This window comes from Antechinus flavipes, chromosome 3 (assembly GCF_016432865.1).
Source record: "Antechinus flavipes isolate AdamAnt ecotype Samford, QLD, Australia chromosome 3, AdamAnt_v2, whole genome shotgun sequence".
NCBI classification, from domain to species: Eukaryota; Metazoa; Chordata; class Mammalia; order Dasyuromorphia; family Dasyuridae; genus Antechinus; species Antechinus flavipes.
This window is the reverse complement of record NC_067400.1, coordinates 572,848,488-572,872,031: the sequence shown is the minus strand read 5'-3', so window position 1 is coordinate 572,872,031 and position 23,544 is coordinate 572,848,488. Positions and strand designations below refer to the sequence as shown.

The 23,544-nt window shown below is 37.3% G+C and overlaps 1 protein-coding gene and 1 non-coding gene across 13 annotated transcripts in view; both read right to left on the bottom strand.

The window, feature by feature from the left end:
- Positions 1 to 23,544, bottom strand: part of PUM1 (pumilio RNA binding family member 1) — a 175,256-nt gene that overhangs the window by 31,473 nt on the left and 120,239 nt on the right. For all 12 annotated transcript variants that reach the window (XM_051987982.1, XM_051987984.1, XM_051987983.1 and 9 more), the window contains 7 exons: positions 22,011 to 22,162; positions 12,516 to 12,654; positions 11,462 to 11,605; positions 10,366 to 10,662; positions 8,674 to 8,910; positions 3,891 to 4,158; positions 2,050 to 2,179 (listed from right to left, as the gene is read on the bottom strand). In XM_051987982.1, coding sequence (XP_051843942.1) covers positions 2,050 to 2,179; positions 3,891 to 4,158; positions 8,674 to 8,910; positions 10,366 to 10,662; positions 11,462 to 11,605; positions 12,516 to 12,654; positions 22,011 to 22,162 — 1,367 coding nt within the window. The remainder of the gene's footprint in view (positions 1 to 2,049; positions 2,180 to 3,890; positions 4,159 to 8,673; positions 8,911 to 10,365; positions 10,663 to 11,461; positions 11,606 to 12,515; positions 12,655 to 22,010; positions 22,163 to 23,544) is intronic.
- Positions 12,366 to 12,448, bottom strand: LOC127558495 (small nucleolar RNA SNORD103/SNORD85). Its single transcript, XR_007952875.1, has one exon. It is a non-coding gene; the product is annotated as a small nucleolar RNA SNORD103/SNORD85 (small nucleolar RNA).

Sequence of the window (23,544 nt, the reverse complement as noted above, 5' to 3'; positions counted from 1 at the left end):
AAGTTTGGCTCTTATAGTGTACCACATTCAGAAGGATAAGTCTCTTTAATGATCACAATATTCTCCCTTAATCAAGATTATTAGTTAAGAATGGCAGGGATGGGACCTTTACATCTCTGGCTTGTTAAATCTTACTTAGTTTTGTTAATTTCAAGTAAATAACCAGCCCAACATATATTTAAATATCACACAGAACATTATATGTACCAGGCACCATGCTAAGTGATGGGGATACAAATAGGGGCAAAAGGCAGTCCCTGCCCTGAATGAAGACTGAAAGAAACATGAAAGACAAGTCCAGAAGAATGAAGATGGGACAGGGAGGAAGAGATGGCTGGTCTGGGCCCTCCTTACAAGGAGTTTCTGAAAGATACTCTCTAACCTCCAATCAGAGAGGATGTGATTCAGTAGTAAAGGACAATGACAAGGTGTGAATTATCCAAGACACATCCAAGTGAATTCTTAATTCACAAAATACTTTGATGAAACAGAACTCTCAATTCATCCAAACCTTCCCATCTATCGATTTAAAATGAGCTTAAAACACTCAAAAGTAAAATACAAATCACAGCCTTTTCCTGATAAAAAAGGAAGAGGTGATTGTATGATTTAAAATGAAATAAAGCATAGAACAAAACCCCACCAAAAACAAGAATGATGAATCCTAGACCATTACAGACAAGCTTGACAACAATGATCTTCTCTCCAGTTCCACAATATCTTTATGTCCCACTTATTTGCACTACTAACTTTATCATGGATTTATCTTATCTCTTAAATTATATTTTAGACTAAGTTTCTCATGAGAAAGACCACATCACACACTTCATACATTCTAAATCAGAGCAATTAGTATCTTACATTGAACTGAATTGAGATTCTGAATCTCCTCTTTTCTGGTTAACTGGAGAGTCCTTTGGCAACTATGAAAAATAATATTATCCTCACTTTGTAGATAAGGAACTGAAACTTAAAGAAGTTGGATGGATTTCCCTTGGTGAATAATTAATTACCTTGATTAAATACTCGAATTGGTTCCTTTGAGAAAGGTTAGGGAATCAGCATCCTTAGGGGACCCTTTTAAAACAAAACATACCTCAACCTGTTCAGAAGGCGTTAGCTGGATTTTTGAGGAAAATGCCTAAAGAACACTTTCAGAAGAGTGATTCTTCTATTAATGATTCTTTCTTCCTTCACATGGGACATGTGATCATTTCATTTTCATTTTCCCCTCCCCCCACCCCATCCTTCACCAATTGAGATAGCAAGAAATATGGTACTCATTGTACTGCATAAGTTCTCTGGAACTGTGGTTTATCACTGTGTTGATGAGGAGTTACTAAGTTAGTCACAGTTTAATTATCTTTACAATATGTCTCCTGTAAATATGTCTCCTGGTTCTACTCACTTTGTGTATCATTTTATTTATACCATAACTAGGTTCAGCCATTCCTTAATTGATGGGCATTCCCTTGATTTTCCCTACCACAAAATGAGCTGCAAAAATATTTTTGCACATGTGAGTTCTTCTCCTTTTTCTTTCATATCCTGAGTATACAGAACTACTAGTTCTATCAAAAGTCATAAAGGCATAAGAAATTTTATAGCTCTTTTCCAATTATTCTTTACAATAGTTGAGCCAGTTCATAACTCCACCAACAGTTTATTAGCATACTTGCTTTTCCCACAGAAACCCCAGCATAAATCAGATAAGTATGAAGCAGTACCGCAGATTTGTTTTAATATGGATTTCTCTGATTAACAACGTTTTGGAATATTTTTATGAGTATTTCGTGCCCATTTCTAAAGGTAGCCTCTACTGTTTTAAAAAGATAGCTGAGTATTTATCACCTCTGTAAGCAATTTAACAATATGGAAGAGAAACACCTAACTTTATGACAATAGACTCATTAAAGGGAGGTGTGGAAGGGCCAGAAAAGGTAAATCAAAATGAAACGTATCATGAAAAAATTCACCAAGAAGATCTTTTTCTGTCATTGGAGGACTTAGAACAACAAACACTACTATGCAAAAAGTGATCTTACTTACTTCAAAGAACTTCTGAATTACATAGTTTCCAAAGACATCAACCATTAGCTGGTAAGCAGCCTGTAGAATTTCATTGAAGACAAGTTGGCGTTCAGCTGGTGTGGCACGTTCCAGCTTTAGCTGAATGAATCTGAAAATGAATGGACAAAAACAATGAGATCATTTCATATGGATATGAAGATTTGGATTTATACTATGTAACATGGGTTGAAGTATGGCTGAAATCTAGGTACTGTTTGAATTGTATTGGGCAGGGTTAAGGTTTCTAAAAAGAACCCTTATGTGTGTTTAAAAGAAAAAAAAGTTTATAAAGTGAATAAATAATCACTATATAATTTTCAGGGCTTGGTTTTTCTGTTGGTGGGGGTTTGTTTCTTTAAAAAAAAAAAAAAAAAAAAAAAAGCTCTGGCTTTCCATTACTTGTTTTCTTAAAGGAGGGCACACATCTGACAATGTTTCTTCCAAAAACAAACCCCAAGAAATATTCTGGAGTCCTGTGACACTGTATTTATGCTTAGTCTCACAGTTGATGTTACAAGTTATCATAAAATATAGCAGAAAATAGGGTGAAGATTTAATAGAAATGACTGTAATGTTTTCTTTTTAAATACACGCCTGTGGGAATAAAGAAAACAGGTCCTGACTTTTCCACATGTGAAAATAAGGCTAGAGCATTCAAAAACATCTCCCTTAGGAACTACAAAAATTCTATCTTTAAAAAAAAAAGACAAAAAGACAAAATTCTCTGAGGAAAGAGAGCAGCTTTGTCTTATTGAACCAGATCAAGCAAAGACTCAAGGGAAGAAAATGCAAAGTCCGTATCATCAAAGTACTTTTGTCTCTGTCAATATCACAAAAGTACAGAAGGACCAAATGACAGGAATAACAAAAAGTCCAAACTTATTTAATCCTTTTAAAATTGCTCCTACCACTTGGCTTTTTTCAGCAATGAAATGATTCAGGCCAATTCCAATAGACTTGTGATAGAGAGAACAATCTGCATCCAGAAAGAGGATTGCGGGAAGTGAATGTGGATCACAAAAGATTATTTTCACCTTTTTTGTGGTTGTTTGCTCGCTTGTTTTTTCCTTTCTTACTTTTTTCCTTTTTGATCTCATTTTTTTTTTTTTTTTTGTACAGCATGATAAAATGATATGTTTAGTAAAATAGCACAAGTTTAACATATATTGGATGACTTACTGTCTAGGGGAGGGAATGGGGGAAAGAGAAAAAAAAAATTGGAATACAAGGTTTTGCAAGAGTGAATGTTGAAAATTACTCTTGAAAACAAAAAGTTATTATTAAAAAAATAGAAAAAAATTAAATTGGTACTACCCTTGGGCCCTAATCTCAGACATTGCCATCACTAAAACACAAAATTATGAAGGGGGAAAAATAGTAAAATTAGAAAGGTGCTTTATGTGTAGTCACCTAAAAATATCCATGCCCTGACATGGTTGGAGATCCAAGTTTCTAAAATGTTTATGGGACTAGCTATATGTGCATTATTTGACCTAGCTTCAATTATATTAAACTGTGGTCACTGAAAGATGGCTTCAGTCACTGGAGAGGACTCTCTTCATCCAGAAAACAAGCAAAATGGCCTAAGATAAAAAGCACTTCTATGATAGTTCCTTTTCATCAGCTTTACACTGACTGTCCTCAGCAGAAAGCCTCCCCCCCTCACTCCCCGCCAAGCAATATATATATATATGAATATAATAAATCTGGAAAAATTTCAGTACACTTTTAATCACCTTGACAATATAACTATATATAGAAGATATAAAAGTTACAAAGTGTAACCAGAACATTCAGTTTCAACTATTTAAAATCCTTACCTGGACCCATGCTGGTCTTGGGAAAATTCCATGATGTGTCCTGCAATCTCACGCAGCTGTAAGTTGGGATAGCGGTTATTACGGAAGTCCTCTAAAAGCCTGCTCCGGCCGGAGGGCATGACATCTGACAAGCCATAGCGAATGCGTGAAGAAGGGAACAGGGCACTACTAGGGCTAAACAGGCTAGATGCACTGCTTGCGCTCCGGTATTTAGCTTCGGCTCCAGGAGCCGCAGAGATGTATCTTCCACTGCCATTGGTGAGCCCGCCTATTGGTCAGAACAGAAATAGTGAAAGAACCATCTCATCGGGTCTCATAAGAGGGGTCAAGGAAAGGGGGTGGAGGGAACAATGCAGAAAATGAGACTCTCTGTCGAGGGAATAAACTTAAGCTAGCTAACAGAACTTGTATCTCTCTTCCAGCATCTCTACCAAATTAATTTCCTACTGTCCAATTTTTCCTAGGTAAAAGAAATGGCAAATTATGTTCTTGCTTTCTTCACTGAGATACATTCACCATTGATAACTGAACTGTTATTAGTTAATACAATAGTTAGCCCCAGTGAACTGAAGATGATCATTCCCTTCTATATTATGCGAACTCTTATCAGTCTCTCTTTGCCTTCCAGCTCTAAATCACTGACCCTGCCTCAAAAATAGCAAGGAGGAATACAATCAGTGCAAAAAGCCTTGGGCTAAATCAAATGGAGGATTATGAGGAAAGGGAAATAAAGATAAAGATATAGACATAGATGAGCTAACCAGACGTTTTCTTTCATGACACATGAGTAGCTCCACAGTACCCACATAAAAATTGTTTTTGTTCTGCTGATAATGCTTAAATGTAACAATTGCAAAGGGTGGATGATATATGAGGTGCTTTTCTGATGGAAAACAGCTAAAGTGACTCAAGGTATCATAAACTAATACACTCTAATCAATGAAATAATAGATATCATGAGCACAGTAGAATTACTCATAAATTATAATATAGAACAGCTTAAATAACCCATTTTGACACCTGTTCTGGTCCACAGCTTCTTATTTCACTTAGAAGGCATGACAACAACTGATAGGACTTCACAGACCAGATAAGTAGACAATAATATCACTTATGACTCTTACATTTGGCTTGTATCTCATGGCCAATTATTTTACTGTGCTTCAAACTCCTAACTACATACGTGAAGCTTTGGATAAGGCAAGTTGCAGTGGGGTTCAGAACATATGATCCAAATCTAGATACAAAAGTCTTATGGTTTTCCTCTAAATTTTCATAACTGTAATTTTGAAAAAAAAATTTTCAAACAATCACAACTTTTAAAAACCATGAGACAGGGTATATTACTTGGTTTGGGATTTTCTGGGGGATATGGGATCATTCAAAATAGTACCTATACATACTAACAATTAAGCTTCTCTGAATTTCTAACTGGAGTTTTACTTCCTCCTTTAGGCATTGTGATAATCAAGCTTTCAGGTCACAAGGAAAGATTAAGTAGCTTCATGATTTATGTTCCTATATTACTTTTCATCATGAGATGAAGACTTAAAAAAAAAGAAACTGAAGCTTTAACACAATGCCAGTGAGAAAACTGTTTCATTCCTTATGCCATCACCAACATGAATGGACAACTCAGTAGACAGTGAGTGCAATAGAGGATAAGAAAATAAGCTCCTCAAGTCCATAGCCCTAACTTAAGATTATCATATCATTTGTTTTAAGATGGGAAATGTAAGAAAGCAAGGAATAAATACTAGAGAGACCTAATTAAAATTCAAATACTATTTGTTCTTTTAATATAGGGTCCAAGGTAGTCTTAAAACTAAATAACAACTTGCACACCAGCTCATTTCTGCTTATATCTCACCAAAATGAAACCCCAAGGACTTACTGGGTTAACTTGCTAGTACAATGAATCCGAAAACTGTGGCTGAAAAGCTGGATTTGACAGGCTAGGTCTCTAAGCTCTCTGCTGGATTTTTTGACATGCTCATTCTACCAATACCCATAATTTCAGTTCAACTGCATTTGGAAGCCAATTCTAAAATTAATGACTTCTGGCATTCTTCTTTTTTCCTTCTATTTTAATGGCTATAATGCTAATCATTATTCACTGAGTTCAAAGAATTATTAGAGGATACCCAGCATAACCTCAGAATTTTATACCAGAGAAAACTGAGTCCCAGAAAGGTTAAGAAAAGGTTAAATTTTACTTTTCTTTAAAATTACCTTGATTTTTTTGTATATACTTCTAAATGTACATGTTGTCTTCCTCAGGTAGACTGTAAGCCTCTCCAAGGGAAGGACAGCTGAGCATTTTTCTTTGTGTTCTCAGGACCCAACACACAAAAAGCATATAATAAATGTATTTTATTACCTAAGATCACATGGGTAGTATCAGAAAAAGGATTTGAATCCAGGGGCCGATTCCTGGCCCAGTCACTTTCCACTGTGCCAGAATCAAAGCTGAAATACTAATCAGAAATCAGTCATGCTGAGTTTGCAGTCAGTTCTAATACTCGCCAATTTTCCTTCTGTAAGGAATTATTTCTTTTGGTCATTGACAATGTCATCAAATATAACCACTGAATTTTAATTTTGAAACTAGATTGAATAAGGAGGTCCGGTAGCCATCTGGCACATTCACATAAGAAGATGAAGAAAACAAACTGCAATCAAAAGAAAAACAATTTCCCATAATCCCCTGCTTAGAAGATGAAAGCAGAAAAAAGAAGAAGAAAATGGAGTCCAACGCAGGAAACAGGAGATACAGGGAAGAATGCCCTAGGCCTAGCCGACCATGCCCACCCACAGTGCCACCATCCCCTGTTTAGCTCCCACAAAGGGGGTAAAAAGACCAAAGCGACAACTGCAAACAAAGGAGCCAGCTTTGGGGAAAGGGAGAGATGTTCCTGTCCTCCCTGCCTCTTGTATGGATCAGAGAGCAGCTCTCTCCTGGATGGAAGCGATGAAATGTCCATTACCCTCTTAAGGGCATCTTGAGAAGAAGGACAATCCAAGCGAAGTGAAGAGGAGTAAAGAAGGTCAGAAGGTACAGGAGAGTGGCACGGGACTTTCCCACAATCTCCACCTGCTCTCTGAGGGTAGGATATCATTCTTTTAACATCAGTCATCTCCTAGTGATGCTATACAGCTATGAGTCCCCAAATCCAAAGATCTCAGAAGAATAAAAAAAAAGATGACCCAAAGAACGATACAGAGAAACATGGTAGGTTCAAAGGTGGATGCAACATATTATAATCTGCATACCAGAATTAGTGGGAAAGAAATGTATAAATGGAAAGCAAGCAAGTCACATAGAGAATTCGAGGAATAACAGATGGGCTGTGGGAGAACTACACTAGTAATATTAAAAATCTAAAAGAAAGAACTCCAGGACAGTAAGCAATTCCTCTATGGAGGATGAATAGAAGAAAATGACCAAAAATCCCACAGGATGAGAAAGCAATGAAGAGCTGCAATCTGTGCTAGTGGGGGGAATGGAGAGCCCACACAGCTCAAAATTAGCTCTCAAACGTGACACTCCACTATATGAATCAGAATGTCTCACAAGAGATAAGATATTTTATATAACTATTTGAAGAAACCTAGCTGGGACAGTGATATGACACTGGACTGGAGTCAGGAGGACTTGAGTTCAAATTTAGCCTCAGACACTTACTAGCTGGATGACTCTGGGCAAGTCATTTAACCCTGTTTGCCTCAAAGAGCATCTATCGTGCAGGGTGGTTGTGAGGATAAAACGAGAATTTCGTAATGTGCTTTGCAAACCTGCTAAGTCCTTAAAGAACTTGTAAATGCTCATTGTCATGTTACCATTTTTAGTCATTCTAAACTTTTCAAACATAAAGAAGTATTCTCTATTTCTGGCATACAGAGAAATTTGCTGAGATAACACATTTTTCTTCTATCCATACTATTCCTGTCCTGAATATAGACATCAAACCTAACCTAATCTTGGGCTTATATTTTTTTAAAACTTTCTCATTTGGCCTCGAGACTCCTTGTTCTATGAACTATCCACATAGATCCTTCAACTTCCCTATTAGGAAATGGGATCATACACAAAGAAATGAAGTAAACAAGCACGTACTAGGCACCTGTTATGTCCCATACCATTAAGCTCTTTAAAAATTCTATCTTATTTGATCCTTACAACCCTGGGAAGTAGAGGATATTATCTTACAGTTGAGGAAACTGAGGCAAACCGAGGTGAGATGACTTGCCCAGAGTCACACAACTGCTAAGTGTCTGAGGCCAGATTTCCATTCAGGGCTTCCTGACTCCAGGCCCAGCAATCTCTGTTCACTGTGCCACCTCGCTAAAAAAAACACAAACAAAAACCAATGTGTGAGCCATCAAAGTATCCTTCAGCCATTTGTGTGGTAAGAGCTAGAAGAAGCAAAGATATTTATTGAGTAAGGAGACCAGGCTTCCAACTGTAGCCCTACCTATTCCTTTTGAGATTTCCTAGCCATAAAGTTGCCAGATGAGATATCTGCATTGGACAATGTGGGGCTTTAAAGAATAATGGAGATCATTTCCCACTAATGCACTTCCCAAATCTATAAACTCCAGTATCAAATTCTGATACTAGATAACAAATTCGAAATAATCAGGAACCCAAAGTATACAGCAACAGGGCCAAGTCTACAGGTATAGAGCTGACCCTCTTATGGAATCAAGTGGCTATAATTGCACCTGCAAAGTATTTCTGAGATGTGCAAGAGAACAAGATAGGGCTAATAACAGCTCTTACCCAGGTTCAGACTTGAAGAAGATCCATGTGAAGAGAGAGAAGGAGGTGGTGTCTGGGAATGCCCTGGCCCCTGACTAGGGAGAGGCATTCCCACAGGTCCAGGAGAGGAAGAAAAGCCAAGGCCATTATAAAAACTGTGTCCAATGGGGGTCAAACTGCTGGATGTTCTCTTATATAGGTCACTGCTGCCAGTCAGGGAGTCTCGGCGGGAGCCACTACCAGTATTTGAGTTTGCCACTAAAATAGAATTGAAACAATGTATATTAGAGCAGCCCTGGGGCTTTAAGAACAAAGCCAATGACATGCTTCTAAAACAAGGTACATTATAACCTGGTCTGGATCCTCCCCTTCTACACCCTCTGCCCACCTAGCACCAGGGACAGCATAAAGAGTAGTACCGAATGCCAAGAGAAAGGAGAGCTGACAACACCTAGCTGCTCAAAACACCACATTCCCATGAAACAGCCTGCCTAGAAGCCGGCCAGCTTGTACGGTGGAAAGAGAAAACCCTCCTGGACAAATACGGACTCAACGGAGCAAAAACCACAGAAGAGGAGAAAGGTGTGGCTCAGCCTCTCGTAGATTCTAAGCAGCAACGTTACTGTTCTCCAGAGGATGGCTGGGCAATATTAAAAACACTGTACGACAGGGGATTGTCCCTCCATATGGTCATGAATGGTCATGATAGAGATTCAGGAAGCAGGTTCTCCGATCCCTAGATAACCACAGGATGGGCTATTTAGCACTTACTGATACTTCATCCCAGACAAAACTAACTCCCTCTTCCTCAGGCGTTCCCAATGACCACAACGCATCTCACCTAGTTGGATAACCTCCTGCTTCGCATTTTCCCCAATTCCATGGACATTATAAGCACCTCAGTGTAAAAATTCCTTCCACTTTGCCAGAACAGCAACCTGTCAACTAAGACATGACAATCCAAGGACCATTCTTCACCATCAAGGCCCTTGCAGATTTACATGTGGTTGAGGTAGTTTGGGTCTGTTTTCCTCACTAAATAATGTCGACTATTTAGAAAAGCACCTTCTTTCCTGTACCTGGAGTAAGTCCTATGAATTGGTACCAGGCTAAATGGTCTACGATCTAGAATGAAACAACTAAATGGTGAGAGGTAGTAGTAGTATTAGTAGTAGTAAAGCAGCAATAGCAGCAGCAACAGCTAGTGGTGGTGGTGGTGGAGGAGTAGTAGCAGCAGTAGTAGTAGTAGTAGCAGGGGTAGCAGTTAGCCTTCATCTAACCCTTCAGGCTTTACAAAAGGCTTTACATGTTATTTCATCTGTGTGATCCTTACCACAACCCCATCAGGGAGGCACCAGTATTATTCTCATTTAACAGATAAGGAAAGTGAGGCTGAGAGAGTAAGTGATTTACCCAGTGATGACACTTAGCTAATAACTGTCTAAAGCTGGATTTGAACTCAGGACTTCCTGGCTCTACGTCAGATACTGTACCACTTGCTCAGGTAATCTGAAGTAAAGTTCTATCTTTATAACCAGGAGAAGAAGATCCATCATATTTCAGAGTGAGTGGTTGATTATCTTGGACTTTCTTTTCTAGTGAAGTCAAACTTTCAATGACTTTGATCAAGACAGGCTCATGCAATACTTCCAGGGCTCCATCAAGCCTAGAACACGACATTCACTTGAAAGGCACCTCAAGCATGATTGCTACCTGCGGTTCCAAATCCTCCGAGGGCTGATCCCAAAGTGGCTCCAAGAGAGCTGCTGCTCCCAAATCCAAGGGAAGTGTTGGCAGGCTGGGCAGAGCCTTGAGAAAAAAGGGAGCTGCTCTGTGAGTTGCTGCTCAGAGAGCTGTTGCCATAAAATGAATTGGATGCCAAGTTGTTGTTGGGCTGCTGCTGGGGCTGGGGTTGAGGCTGCTGAGTTCCTAATGGGCGGAATGGTCCATTTGTTGTGCCTGCAAGACCACCAGCTGCACCGTTAGCAGAGGCTGCGGCAGCTGCAACAGCTACAAACAAGAAAATCAAACATGGTGGATTAGGGTAATGGGGTCTAAATCCCAAAATACTCTTTTTTTTTTCCTGTAGAAAGCAATTACAAAGAGATCATGTTATTTTAGGACATAATCTAATACATAAAGCAATAACAAAATAAAACACTGAAAACTAAATTGGGACTTTTGTGAACATCTAATGCAACCCACTACTCTACAGATAAGGCCCAAAGAAAAGTGACTGACTCAAGATCACAGAGCCACAATTTAAATCTCAACCTCTGCATGCCACATCCAGCCCTCTTGTAAAAATGTGTTATGCCCCTTTTTTTGGTTCAGTCTAGTGTTCTCTTCTTGAATCCTTGAATCAGAAGAAGGAACGATGCATGAAAATTAAATTAACATGAAGCAAACTATGGCTCATTAAGGAAAAACTGAACTATCCAAAAGCAAAATGAGCTATCTCAGTAAGTAGTGATCTCAACTGTCATTAGAAGTCTCCAAGTGAAAACTAGAGCACTATTAATCAGGAATTCTGTGGACAAAATTTATATTCAAGTGAAGGTTGGATCTACTGGAACTCTTTCAGATCAAATAGTAAGAAGAGAACATCTGTAGTTTCTGAACCACCTTGAATGTCACACACAAACGAGACAATGCCAAAGGTGATAGTGCTTCACAATGAGGGAGAGATAAAGCAGGTTATTTTTAAATAGTCTAAAGAAAAAACACCAAAAAACACCCCCCCACCCTCTATGACCATTTAAAGCTATGCTGCAAAATGTAAGATTTGAATGGATAAAAAGAAACATACCTGCTTGTGCCGCTGAGGAGCTGATGATGACGGGGGCAGGGGCTACGAGACGAACAGGAGCTCCCAGACCATTTCTAGCCCCAGCATTGACAACAAGGGCCCCTGTTTGGTCATAATACGCAGCCGGTGCCAAGACAGGATAGCCTGAGGAGGTGGGAAAATCAATAGATCAATATTAAATCAATATGGAGGGAGTACCAGCAATGTGTTCCAGATACATAACCTCATAACACACAATTAAGGATTCAGAATTAGATAGTACTGAATACAAAAGAGTTTACTCATCAATATTTTTTTTACTGACTATATCAAGAGTTAAGATGAAAAACTGACCACAGGCATGTGCGGAAAAAAAAAAGGCATGGAAGAGAGATCAGTAATGATTTTCTGACTTATTAAGGAACTTTTTTTGAAACTGGCTGATCTGGAAATATAATGACAAAATCAAGGCCCAGAGAGAGCTATACTACTAATCAGACCAATTTGGGAAAATTTAACATTGTGCTTTAACCACATGTTAATGCTAAGTTAGTTTTGTCCTGTCGGGTAAAATGAGATCACTAAGTACAGTAAAGCCTTTTTTTTTTTAAATGACATCCAATCCAATGGTCTTTCACTTCTAGGATTCCAATTTTATCCAGACACCTTGATTAAATCAGCATTTGCATAGAGTAGCAAGGGGCAAGCTGTTTCTTAAGTGCCAGAGTTACCTCTACCAACAATTTTGAGGGTAGACAGGAGTCTACCAAATCAAAGTACAGATTCATTTATTCCTATTAGCATCTACCTGAATTAAACTGTTGATTTTAAACTAGAAAACTGAAGACAACTTTAAGACCGAAGTATAAAATCCCTAACGTGCCCACCTGCCAGGATCAATATTGAAAAGCAAAAAGAAATTAAGACTGGCTCAGAACCAATGAGTACAATCAAGGGTTTTAATCAATGAATTGTCTCAGTGAGGGCAAGTGTGTCATCCTAGCCAGTCTACAATGATAGCTGAGCGAGCTAACTATCTCTGGTCACTGCTGAAAAATGAAGACTGAAGTTGTACCTGGCATCCCTGCAGCCAACCCTTGCCCAAATGCCAGAGCAGAGTTTACCGCAGCAGCTGCTACGAGTGGATCAGTTTGCTGACCTTGCTGGTTCTGATTTGGGGTCAAAGGACGTTGGCTGGCACCTCCTCGAAGAACCTAGAAACAAGGCAGAAAACAGATCAGCTCTTCCCTCTTATCAGAAACTCCAAATGGCAACACATGTACTCATACTTATGTGACTGGTCAGATGGAACAAATCTCCATTAGGAAAACAGTTCTTTTCCCACATATTCATCAAATACAAGGTACTTTATCTTTTAGAAACATATATTATTCATTACATGAAACGGCTCTCTGCAAGGGGGAAGAATATTGAAAGAAATACTAATGTAAAAATAAGGGGGGAAAAGACATCATTGAAAACTTTTATAAATACACACACAGGAGAATAAAACCGGGAAAGACCAAAGGCTAAAGAAGAACTGAAAATTAAGATGTCAATCACAGAAAAGATGGTAGTGACAATAAATGAAAAACAACTACTACTGAAATTTCTATGCCACTTTTAAGTTTGCTAAGCACCCTACAAATATTTTCTCATTTTATCCTCACAATAACCCTGGGAAGTAATTGCTCTTATTTTATCTATTTTGCAGATGAGGGAACAAGAGCAAACAAGAGAGTTTGCCCACCAAGCACTGGATCACATCCCAATCCTAACCCAGCCTTTGGACTTAAGGCACAGAGCTCAGCCCCAGGCTTCAGAGTCTGAACTCAATCACCCCCTCCTCATGGACAAATGAAGAACTGAATATTAAATATGACTTACTTCTTCAATCTTATCGGACCGAAGTCTTCAAATACCTACGGTGCAGCCAGACTCTGGGCATCTTTTAATCAAGAATGACATGCTTTTCCTCCTCCCATTGTTCATGCTATCCCGTAAGCCTCCAACACTCTCTCTGCCTACTCTCTGCCTTCCTCCAGATGTGTCCACCTCTAACATTCCTGTACAGGCCAACACAAAAGCCACTGCGTCCCCCAGGTTTTTCTTTGTTCCGAGTAAAATTGTGAAAGGTCCAAAATTGAGAAGATCATACTTCAATTCTTGTCCACCATTGCTTGCCAAGAACTTTGCTTGTCATGCCTGGGGACTGTAAGTATCATTGCCCCTATCCCATTCCCATAAAAGAATGTAAACACTGAGCTAAGTCTCTCCCCTCAGCACCTAAGGGCATAGTTCTGTGCAGGGGAGGGACTCAATAAATTGTTGCCACAGACTAAATGAACAACAATTTACAAGACATGACATGGAAGATTGTTGCTTTTTTACTCTCAGTAATTAAAATATGAAAATTATGGTGTTTGGCAGGGAAGGGAGCACTGACACACTATTGCTACACTTAGGATAGAATCTTTTTAAAAAGCAATCTATAAGTTTGTATGATTCATAAATCATTTGAAAGGATAATTTATATTTATTGGCATTCTATCAGAAAATAAAATTCTATCATAATTCTCTCTTGTCAAAAAGGAAGGAAAAAAAGAAATTGAAAAGTATACATGAGGAAGGGAATAAGCATTTATACAGCGTCCATTATGTCTCAGGGACTGTGCTAAGCACTTCACAATACAACACACTATGTAGAGTAGATATTATTATTATTATCCTTTTTTTAATAGAGGAAACTGAGACAGACAAAGGTTAAGTGACTTGCATGGGGTCAAACAAGTAGGAGGTGTCTGAGGCTGGATTTGAATTTAGGTCTTCCTAGCTCCAGCCCTATCTCCATTGTGCCATCCGGCTGCCTCTAATCATAGACTTAACATGGTAGCATTACTGGGGCTTATAAAGAACTGGAAACAATTTAAATATCCAATAGTCAATAAATGACCAATTAAACTAACAAATGTAATGTATGCCCCCAAATGTGAAAGAACAATATATTTTTTCCTTCTCCATTTTTTCCACATGTGATGGTTTAACAATCTTTTCAGATGTGAACTAAATGGTTTTATGACTTTTAGTGGACTGAATGGTTTATGACATATATATTAAAATATATCAAAAGTATACAAAAAGTCATACTCCAAAAAGTGAACCAAAAAGTTAAGTGAAATAATAAATTCAGCAAAGTTACAGAATATAAAACAAAGCCATATAAATGATCAGCATTTCTGTATGTTACCAAAAAAGATTAAGCAGAAAGAAAAATTCCACTCAGAATAATTACAGAGGATATAAAATATTGGGGAGTCTATCTACCAAGCTACACGCAGGAAGTACATGACCAATTTAAGGAGCTATGAGATAGATCAGCCAATGTGAAAAGCTGGACATGGAAGAACAGAAAGTCTGTCCTCATAGCAAAGGTGAAGGTCTTCTAGGGACAGGGAGACCCAGAGCCGGATGGGGACACATGTCACTGACCCTCGGCTTTCTGACCTACAATACAAGGAGATTGAAATGGATGATTTTTAAGGTTTCTTCTGTTTACGAATACTATTATTCAAAAGAATGAAGCTATGACCAACCTCCTTAAATAGGATTAAGGGCAGCGCCAAGGTTGGAATGAAACAAGCAGAAAAGCAAAGATTCCGGGTTTCTGCAAAGAGTGTCCAAATTCTACTCCAGAGCCACGGCACCATCCCTACTTCCAGGGCTTAACCAATCCTTTTTGCAGAGCCAGCTGCTGGTGGGCTGGGCCACTTTCCAGTTTCCTCTCCATTCACGCTCATGTATCACAGGCAGCACAGGCTCCCAGATGTCCAAATGGTCAATTGGTAAGCCAGTCACACTGACAGCTTCCACACAGCCTCAGTTCCTCAACTGAATGCATAACTAGAAAGCTGGCTTTTCCCAAAAAGACCTGGTAGACCCATTATTGCTTCACATACAGGATACACTCAACATGGGTCTTGTGCTGCTCAAGTTTACCTACAAATGGATCCACCTATTTTAACTGAAGAACTTTCATCTTGAGGTTTTTCCATCACATTTGTGATGTCTTAATGAGCACTTTCCAGCGGAGGTGGAGAGAGAAAGAAATAGATAAACAGACAAAAAGATAGGTAGATGATAGGTTCGTAGAAAGGCAGATGACAGAAACAGGAGGAGAGTGGATAGAGGAGATTAGATAAAGTTAGATACAACTCTCACATATGTCACTTTGAATAAACTTCAAATTTATCAAAAGATTTGTGGAAAACAGGAATGTGAGGAAACACAGAAACACATAAAGATGAACACGGTACTGAAATGTAATTTCTCTATAGCTCTCAAGTGATGGCAAGTCACAAGGATCAGTCTACGATTATAATTTCAACTGATTTCTGCTTCTAGCATCAGAGATTGTTTTAGTTAATGTGATGACTCACCAAGGGATATTTAGAGATCTACGGAAGAGTTAGATACAAGGGGTATGAATACATACACTGGGGTGCTTTGAAAAGCTGTTATAGAATTCCAGAAGTCTAGAGTGCATATGAGTTTTGCTTTTTAAATGTATACCAAATTAATAATGTCAAAAACTGGCAGAACAGCTCAATGAGAAATAGAGCTTAAGGCGTCAGGGTCTTCTCTGGACAGTGTAGTAATACTATACTCTGAACAGTAAAGGACAATACATGTCCATGTCCATATAGCTCTGGATCTTTTCAGGTACTGAAATCTCAAAATTCTTGGATCTTTTTTTCCTTCTTTCTCTAAACACAGACCATCCTTAATTTCTGTTGACTATAAAACGTAATCTCATTTATTTAGGTCAAAGGAAGAAAAGCTGGAATCAAAATAGTTTATGATTTTAAAAAGTAATGATGGATATAAAGTCATAGTGGCAGTTGATTCCAGATTTGACTGGAACAGCTCTCAGCTGGCCCTTTGAGGTTTTTTCTGTCTCCTACCATGCAGCTCGAAAATTTGTGGCAAACTGAAGATGCTGCATATTCTGGAAATACTTCCTGCCTCTGACTGGTGAGAGCTTGTCTGGGTCCACTGTTTCATGAAGTGTCCAGGTTAGCCAAGCCCCCTTCACTACATCCTCCACTCCAGACTGTCCCTTCTCCAAAGGCAAGCTCCTTTCCAGATCCTTTTTTATGAGTTGTTCTCTCCCTCATGTATCTTTCCCTCTCAGAATTAAGGGGCGGGAACTGTCTGTTTCTAATTGTATTTGGAATTTTAGCCCAGTGTCTGGCACGGTCAGCATTTAATATAACGCTTGTTCACTCTTTCTTTCTTTCTATCTCTGAAGTTCCAGGGTAAAGGACCAATTCTGTTGCAATACAGTCCAGGACTTTTTAATCCCTTCTCCAAAACTTCATGGCAATATCAATATTATACGACGATCAATTCTGATGATGTAGCTCTTTCCAACAATGAGATGACTAATGCCAGTTCCAGGGATCGTGTGATGAAGAGAGCCATTTACACCCAGAGAGAGAACTGTAGGAATTGAAAATGTAGATCACAACATAACATTCTCACTCTTTTTGTTGTTGTTCACTTGCATTGTTTTCTTATTCATTTATTTTCCTTTTTGATCTGATTTTTTCTTGTGCAGCAAGAGAATTGTATAAATATGTATACACATTGGATTTATTGGATATATTGGCTTGCTTGCCATCTAGGAGAAGGTGTGAGGGGGAATGAGGAAAATCTGAAACACAAGGCTATTTGAAGGGTCAATGTTGAAAAATTATCGGTACATAATTATTTAAAATAAAAAGCCTAAAAAAAATAAGATAAAGTACTTAAATTAATAAAATACATACAATTGTAAAGGAAACCAATTTTTTGGAACATTTTAAATGTTCTTTAAAAAAAATTTAAGTACAGAGGTCGCAAGAAAGAACCCCTCGTCCGGATTCTATCATTAAATAAATAGCTAATGTTTCCTCATATAATTAGGACGATCAAAACTGAATATCCTTGTTCAGAAAGGGCTATAAATAGAATTACATGTATGCTTGAAATTGACATGTTAAATAAAGCCTGATGGAATAATAAAAAGCAAAAATAAAAATATTAAGTTTATACATTAATGTGAGTAGGTGGATTATACAACTCACCAATCTGAAAAAAGTGTGGAATTTTCTTTGATTGTTCCTTTTTTTAGTCTGTAAATATACAAAAGCTAAAATGCTATCTGCTGGGTCCGCCCACATGATTAGATCATTAAACTTTTCACTTAGCTGCTTATAGCAATATACATTTATAACTGGGACATTTTTGTAATGTCAAAACTTGAATGTTTATCCACAATAGGTCTACCAGAAAGTAGTATTGATGGGAAGTGGTAACAAACACTTAGCAATAAATCTAAAGATATCATGTGAACATTAATGTTAAGCATAAACAAAGCTCATAGAGTTCACCAACAAGTAAATTTCAGGGAATATGAGGGGTGAAGGAAAACTGAGGGTAGAAGCTGAGCAGTTCTCTGAAGCCTTCCTGGAGCTCATTTGGATGAGCAGTGTGATAAAGGGCACAGCTCCAGGAACAATGCAAACCTGAATCCTTTAAGAGTTCTTTTCATAAAGCCATGTGCTCATAGCAATTCCTAAGTTAGAACAGATGCTACTGAGCCTTTCTATTTATCTGTAAAAGTAAAAGAGGATGGCCCATGGAGCATATAGAGTAGGCTGCCTTCCTCAGTATGACTGAGCAGCACACTAACAAAAAATGTTGAAATACTCATTTCCTCTTCAATGTGGGCATCTCTCCAGTCTTTAGGAGACAGGGCAACAAAGACAAAGACAAGCCTATGAAAGAAAGCTCCAGGTGACTAAAAATAGGAAGAGTACATTTTAAAAGATCAAGCTCTTTCTTCTACAAAGCAAACTGTCAAAGATGACAAAGCCGTGAAAAGTCAACGCTGAGGGTTATGGGAAGATAGGCACCCTATTATGCTGTAGGTGGAGTTATGAATTAGTTCAATAATTCTGGAAATCAATTGAGATTTTTCCTCAGAAAATGACTAAAATTTCCATTGCTGCTGTGCCAGGCTCTACTACAAAACTTAAAAAGACCAAGAATAAAAAGAATGATACCACAAACATCTAGGTTCTCATTAGTGTGAACAATGAACTTTGTGAAGTGGTCACATTAACAGAATTCTCATTGCATATTTTCATTGGGCTAGAACCAATTCCCATACATAAATATACTTAGTCTACTTCCTTAATTTTTCCTTCTTCTCCTCCTCTTTTTCATTATCCAAGAAAATATTTTTTACATCCATACTTTTCATAGCAGCAAAGAAATGGAAACTTAAGTAGATGCCCTTAGATTAGCTAAATGAAATGTGGGACATGAAGTTAATATGCTACCAATGTGAGAAATATGGACAGAAGAATATGATGTAACACAAAATAAAGCAAGCAAAACCAGGAAAGGAATTTACACAATGACTATCACAGAACGACAGAACTTAAGAGCTAGACAGACATCTGTGGGATCAAATACTCCAAAGACAGAGCACAGTCCATTCACTAGTTAGGAAGTTCTTCCTGACATTCTGACATAAATTTGCCTCATAGCCAAATACTAAAAAGAATAATCAATCAAATTGAGTGTTCTTGTTCACCTTTTGGTGGAGCTATGGACTGGTAAAAAAACAAAAACAAGCAACTTAAAATTACAAAATTACAAAAATGACTAAAATATGCATCGTACCTAGTAATCTCCAGGCTAGGCAGATACCCCCAGTGAAGCTAAAGACAAAAAGTTGCCATAAACACCAAAATTTGCCACAATAATTTTTATAGGAAGATTTCTCTCTCAACATCTAAGGCTGAAATGTATATGCTTCCTATATCTCTTTCTTAGAAAATTTCAAGTCTGAGCTCAGGTGTTGCCTCTGCTGTGAACCACTGCCTTCGCTGTTATGCTTTCTAGTGACATTACTGTTTTTAGGATAAAGATTTCTCCTTCCCTTGCTGCTATGGGGAATTATGGGTTTGTTATACTATAAATACAAACAAACTAAAAAGATGCACTGGTTTGTTGTGAATTACTTTTGTCCCCTTTTTTTCATAATCTTTGTTACAAAGAATGAAAAGTAAAAACAAATTTTAAATTTTGAAAAAAGGAAAAAACAAAGAAATGAATGAAAAGAGGAAAGACGGCAAGCTGGTATAGATATTGTTGCTTCAGTGATAAAGGAATTTATTCATGTGCCCAGATTACAAATTTCATTTTATTACATAGTACAATGAAAGCATATTATAATGACTAGTATGTTATTATCTCAACTATAAATAAAATGCACCATACATTAAGCTCTTGTTTTTCATATTTTTTAATGACATAGGGTAATCTTTGTATTTAAATGAATCCCATTACATAGACGTCACTATCCCTTAGAGCTATGATAAATTTGCAAAAATATCATTAAATGTCTATTCTGGTCAGCACACTGTGATGAAGAAAACTGGAAAAAAATGCCTGACTGGGGAATGAATGCAATGGACCATTCAACCGCAGGCAGACACTAAGAAAGAGATTAGTTAGCAAGTCCAAAGCCCGAATTTGAAAAATGAAGAAACTAGAGGCTCAGAAGTAAAATAACTTGTGACAAAGAACTGAAAACTGAGTGGATGTTCCTCAATTGGGGAATGACTAAGTTATGGTATATGAATATAATGGAATATTGTTGTTCTATAAAAAATGATCAGCAGATGATTTCAGAGAGGCCTAGAGAGACTTACATGAACTGATGCTAAGTGAAATGAGCAAAACCAGGAGATCACTGTACATGGCAACAACAAGATTATACTATGATCAATTCTGATGGAAGTGGCTCTTGTCAACAATGAGGTGATTCAGAGCAGTTCCAATAGATTTGTAATGAAGAGAAAAACCATTTGCATCTGGAGAAAGGACTATGGGGACTGAATATGAATCACAACATAGTATTTTCACATTTTTTGTTGCTATTTGCTTGCTTTTTTTTTTGGTTTTTTCTTTTTGATCTGATTTTTCTTGTGTAGCACAATAAATGTGGAAAGATGCTTAGAAGAATTGCACATATTTACCCTATATTGGATTACTTGCTATCTAGGGGTGGAGATGAAGGGAAGAGAGGGAGAAAAATTTGGAACAGAAAGTTTTACAAGGGTGATAATGTTGAAAACTATCATTGCAGGTATTTTGAAAATAGACTATTTTTAAAAACAAATAAATAAACTTTATAATATATGAATATATTATATTTATGTTATATATAAATATATAATACGTAAACTTCACTCCGATCTCTCTCCCTTTCTCTCTCTCCCCCATCTAGCTCTGTCTTTCTCTCATACACACAGAACACAACAACACATGCAAGTACCACAGAGCACAAATTATCATGTATACTATCAAAATGCTTGGAACTACTCCATGGTTTAACAATTTTTCCCTGCAGCTCCAAATCAGCTCAATGCTTTATAGTTGCAGTTTACAGACAAGTTTTGCTGAAAGGTTATTCAATGGCCACCTGACAGTTTGCCTAAATGAATCTACCGCTGATCACCCAACGGTGCTGCTGCCACTAAATTCCTAAGCAAAACAGGATAACAATGAAAAACAATACATATCCCAATGTCATCATTTATTTCAAAAACTCATTTATAAACACTAGATATTTAAGGCATTCTAAATTCTATAAAATGATTTTTCCCTCAAGTTTTTCAAATATCACTTTTTTAAAAATAGGAGATAATTACAGAACATCTACATAAAATAGGAATAATTGTTAATATATTCATAAATTATCTTGATGCATATTATTTTGAATTTGTAGATGAGGGTAATTACAATCATTTTTTTTTCTATTCTTCCTCTAGTTCCAAAAAAACAAAACAAAAACAAACCAAAAAAAAAACTTTATTTAAATGTTATTTATGTTTACTTAAAACCTATAGTTCTACTGGATGAGGAATTATCTGTGATTTTCTGAGACATATTACTAGAAAACTACTAACAGAGAAAAAAGAGACTCAGGAATGCAAACCTTGTGCAACTCCTACAATCTGGGGTGCTCTGAATTATGTTAACTCAGGAGGTTTTGTAATCTTTTCTCATTTTACAAAGGAGAAAACTGAGGCCTAGAAAGAGAAAGGAAGCCACAGAGCCAGGGAGGCAGAGAGCTAATGTAGAACAAAATCTGTAACTGACAGTACTAGTGTTAATGGACAGCTTTAGATATATAAAATATGTATGATGAAGAATCTATTTTTGTTGCAAATTGCTTCTTTTTCTGTGAAGTGTCACAAGCATAAACATATATTATGTATCTGAAATCTAAATGCAATTTGTTTAAGGCATGAAATTTCTGGTATTAACCCATACAAATAAAAATGATTGAGAGATGGAAAACCTGGAAAGGGGCAGAAGTCCTTTCTCATGGACTCACATGTTGTATTTTTCTTCTCTTTAAAAAAATATCCATTTGAATTTGCCTAATGATAAACATTCTGCCTTTAGGCACCCAGGATCTCATGGATGTACAACAGAGACATTCACATACCTGCTGCTGCCCTTGCTGAGTTTGCTGAGTGGTCTGCTGGTTAGCTGAATTACTTGCTGCGGCTGCAGCAGCAGCTTGCTGTTGGAAAAGACTAGCAGGATAGACTCCCCAGGGAGTAACTCCATAATACTGGTGAGGAACCACAGCAGGGCCTAAAATGGTAAAGAAAAGTAAATTTAGTTTAAATTAGGAAAAATACTGATAATTAAGCATCATGAACAATTCAAATTTAACAACTCAGAAAGCAAAATCTATCATCAAAGAGGGAACCATCCAAAAAAAAAAAAAAAAAGCAGAAACATGATCCCTGTCATCTTCAGGAAACTTAAAATTTTAATGGGGGAGACAAGATATAACCAGGCACATGCAATTACAGATACATACAAGATAGTATAAAGGATGGGTTACTTCATCACCTTATTAAAGGAGAGGGGAAACAAGCATATATTAAGCACCAATTATGTGAAAGAACTGCACTAAGCACTTGACAGAGCTTCTGGGTGAGGATATGACAGAAGCAAAGTCCATAAAAGCCCTGATAAAACTCTGCACTGTGACAGGCTCTGTGCTAAGCACTGAATGGTACAAAGAGAGGTAAAAGTCACCCTTATTCCCCAAAAGGTTAATCTAATTTTGGAAATCATGCAACAACTATGTGTAACAAAGCAATAGAAAGAAAGGGTAAATTGGGGATGGTTAACAAAGGGAAGGTACCAAATTTCAGGGGAATAGGGAAGGTCTTTTTCCAAACAGCAGGATTTAAGCACAAACTTGAAAGACAACAGGCAGGAGGTGAATCATTCTCTGAGAAGAAAACAGAGAATTTCCAGGCATGGGAACATACAGGTGATCAATTTATTTTTGGATACCTAATCTGATCCAATGACTGAGCTCTCTTTTTTAAACTAAAACCAAATCATTTTGATGATGATTATTTTGTTAATGGTTTGGGAAATGGTGATACCAAATGAGTTCCTTTCACTTTTTTAAAAAGTTGCTTCCCTTGAACTTCTTAATCGTTCCAGATGAATTTCATTAATTTTTCTTGTAGCCCAATAAAATATCCTTTCATAATATAAGACTCATGGCTCTTCTCTTTGTAGTTTAATCCATTTGCTTGCTGGTTAACTCTTAGTAGATTCAAAAATGTTTTTATCTCAGCATTTCTATTGAATGTAATTTCTTTTTTTTCTCATCCGGTGAAGTACCATATGGGACTTCCTGATGACATATTAATAACATACAACTTTGCTAAGTTTACTAATTCAACTCTAAGCAGTTGGCTATTTGGTGTTCTCTGCATAATTCATCATGTCATCTGAAACATAATTTTGCTTTTTCTTTGTTTATGCTTATCTCTAAATTTATTTTCAATTTCTTATCAAGTTACTGAGGTGACCTTGTCTTCCACCACGTTAAATAGTAGTAATGATAACGAGTATCCTTGAATTGTAAAGGATTGTAAAGGAAAGGCATGTAATTTTCTTATATTATATACTCATACACACAAACGTATATAACTGCTTGCTCTTGT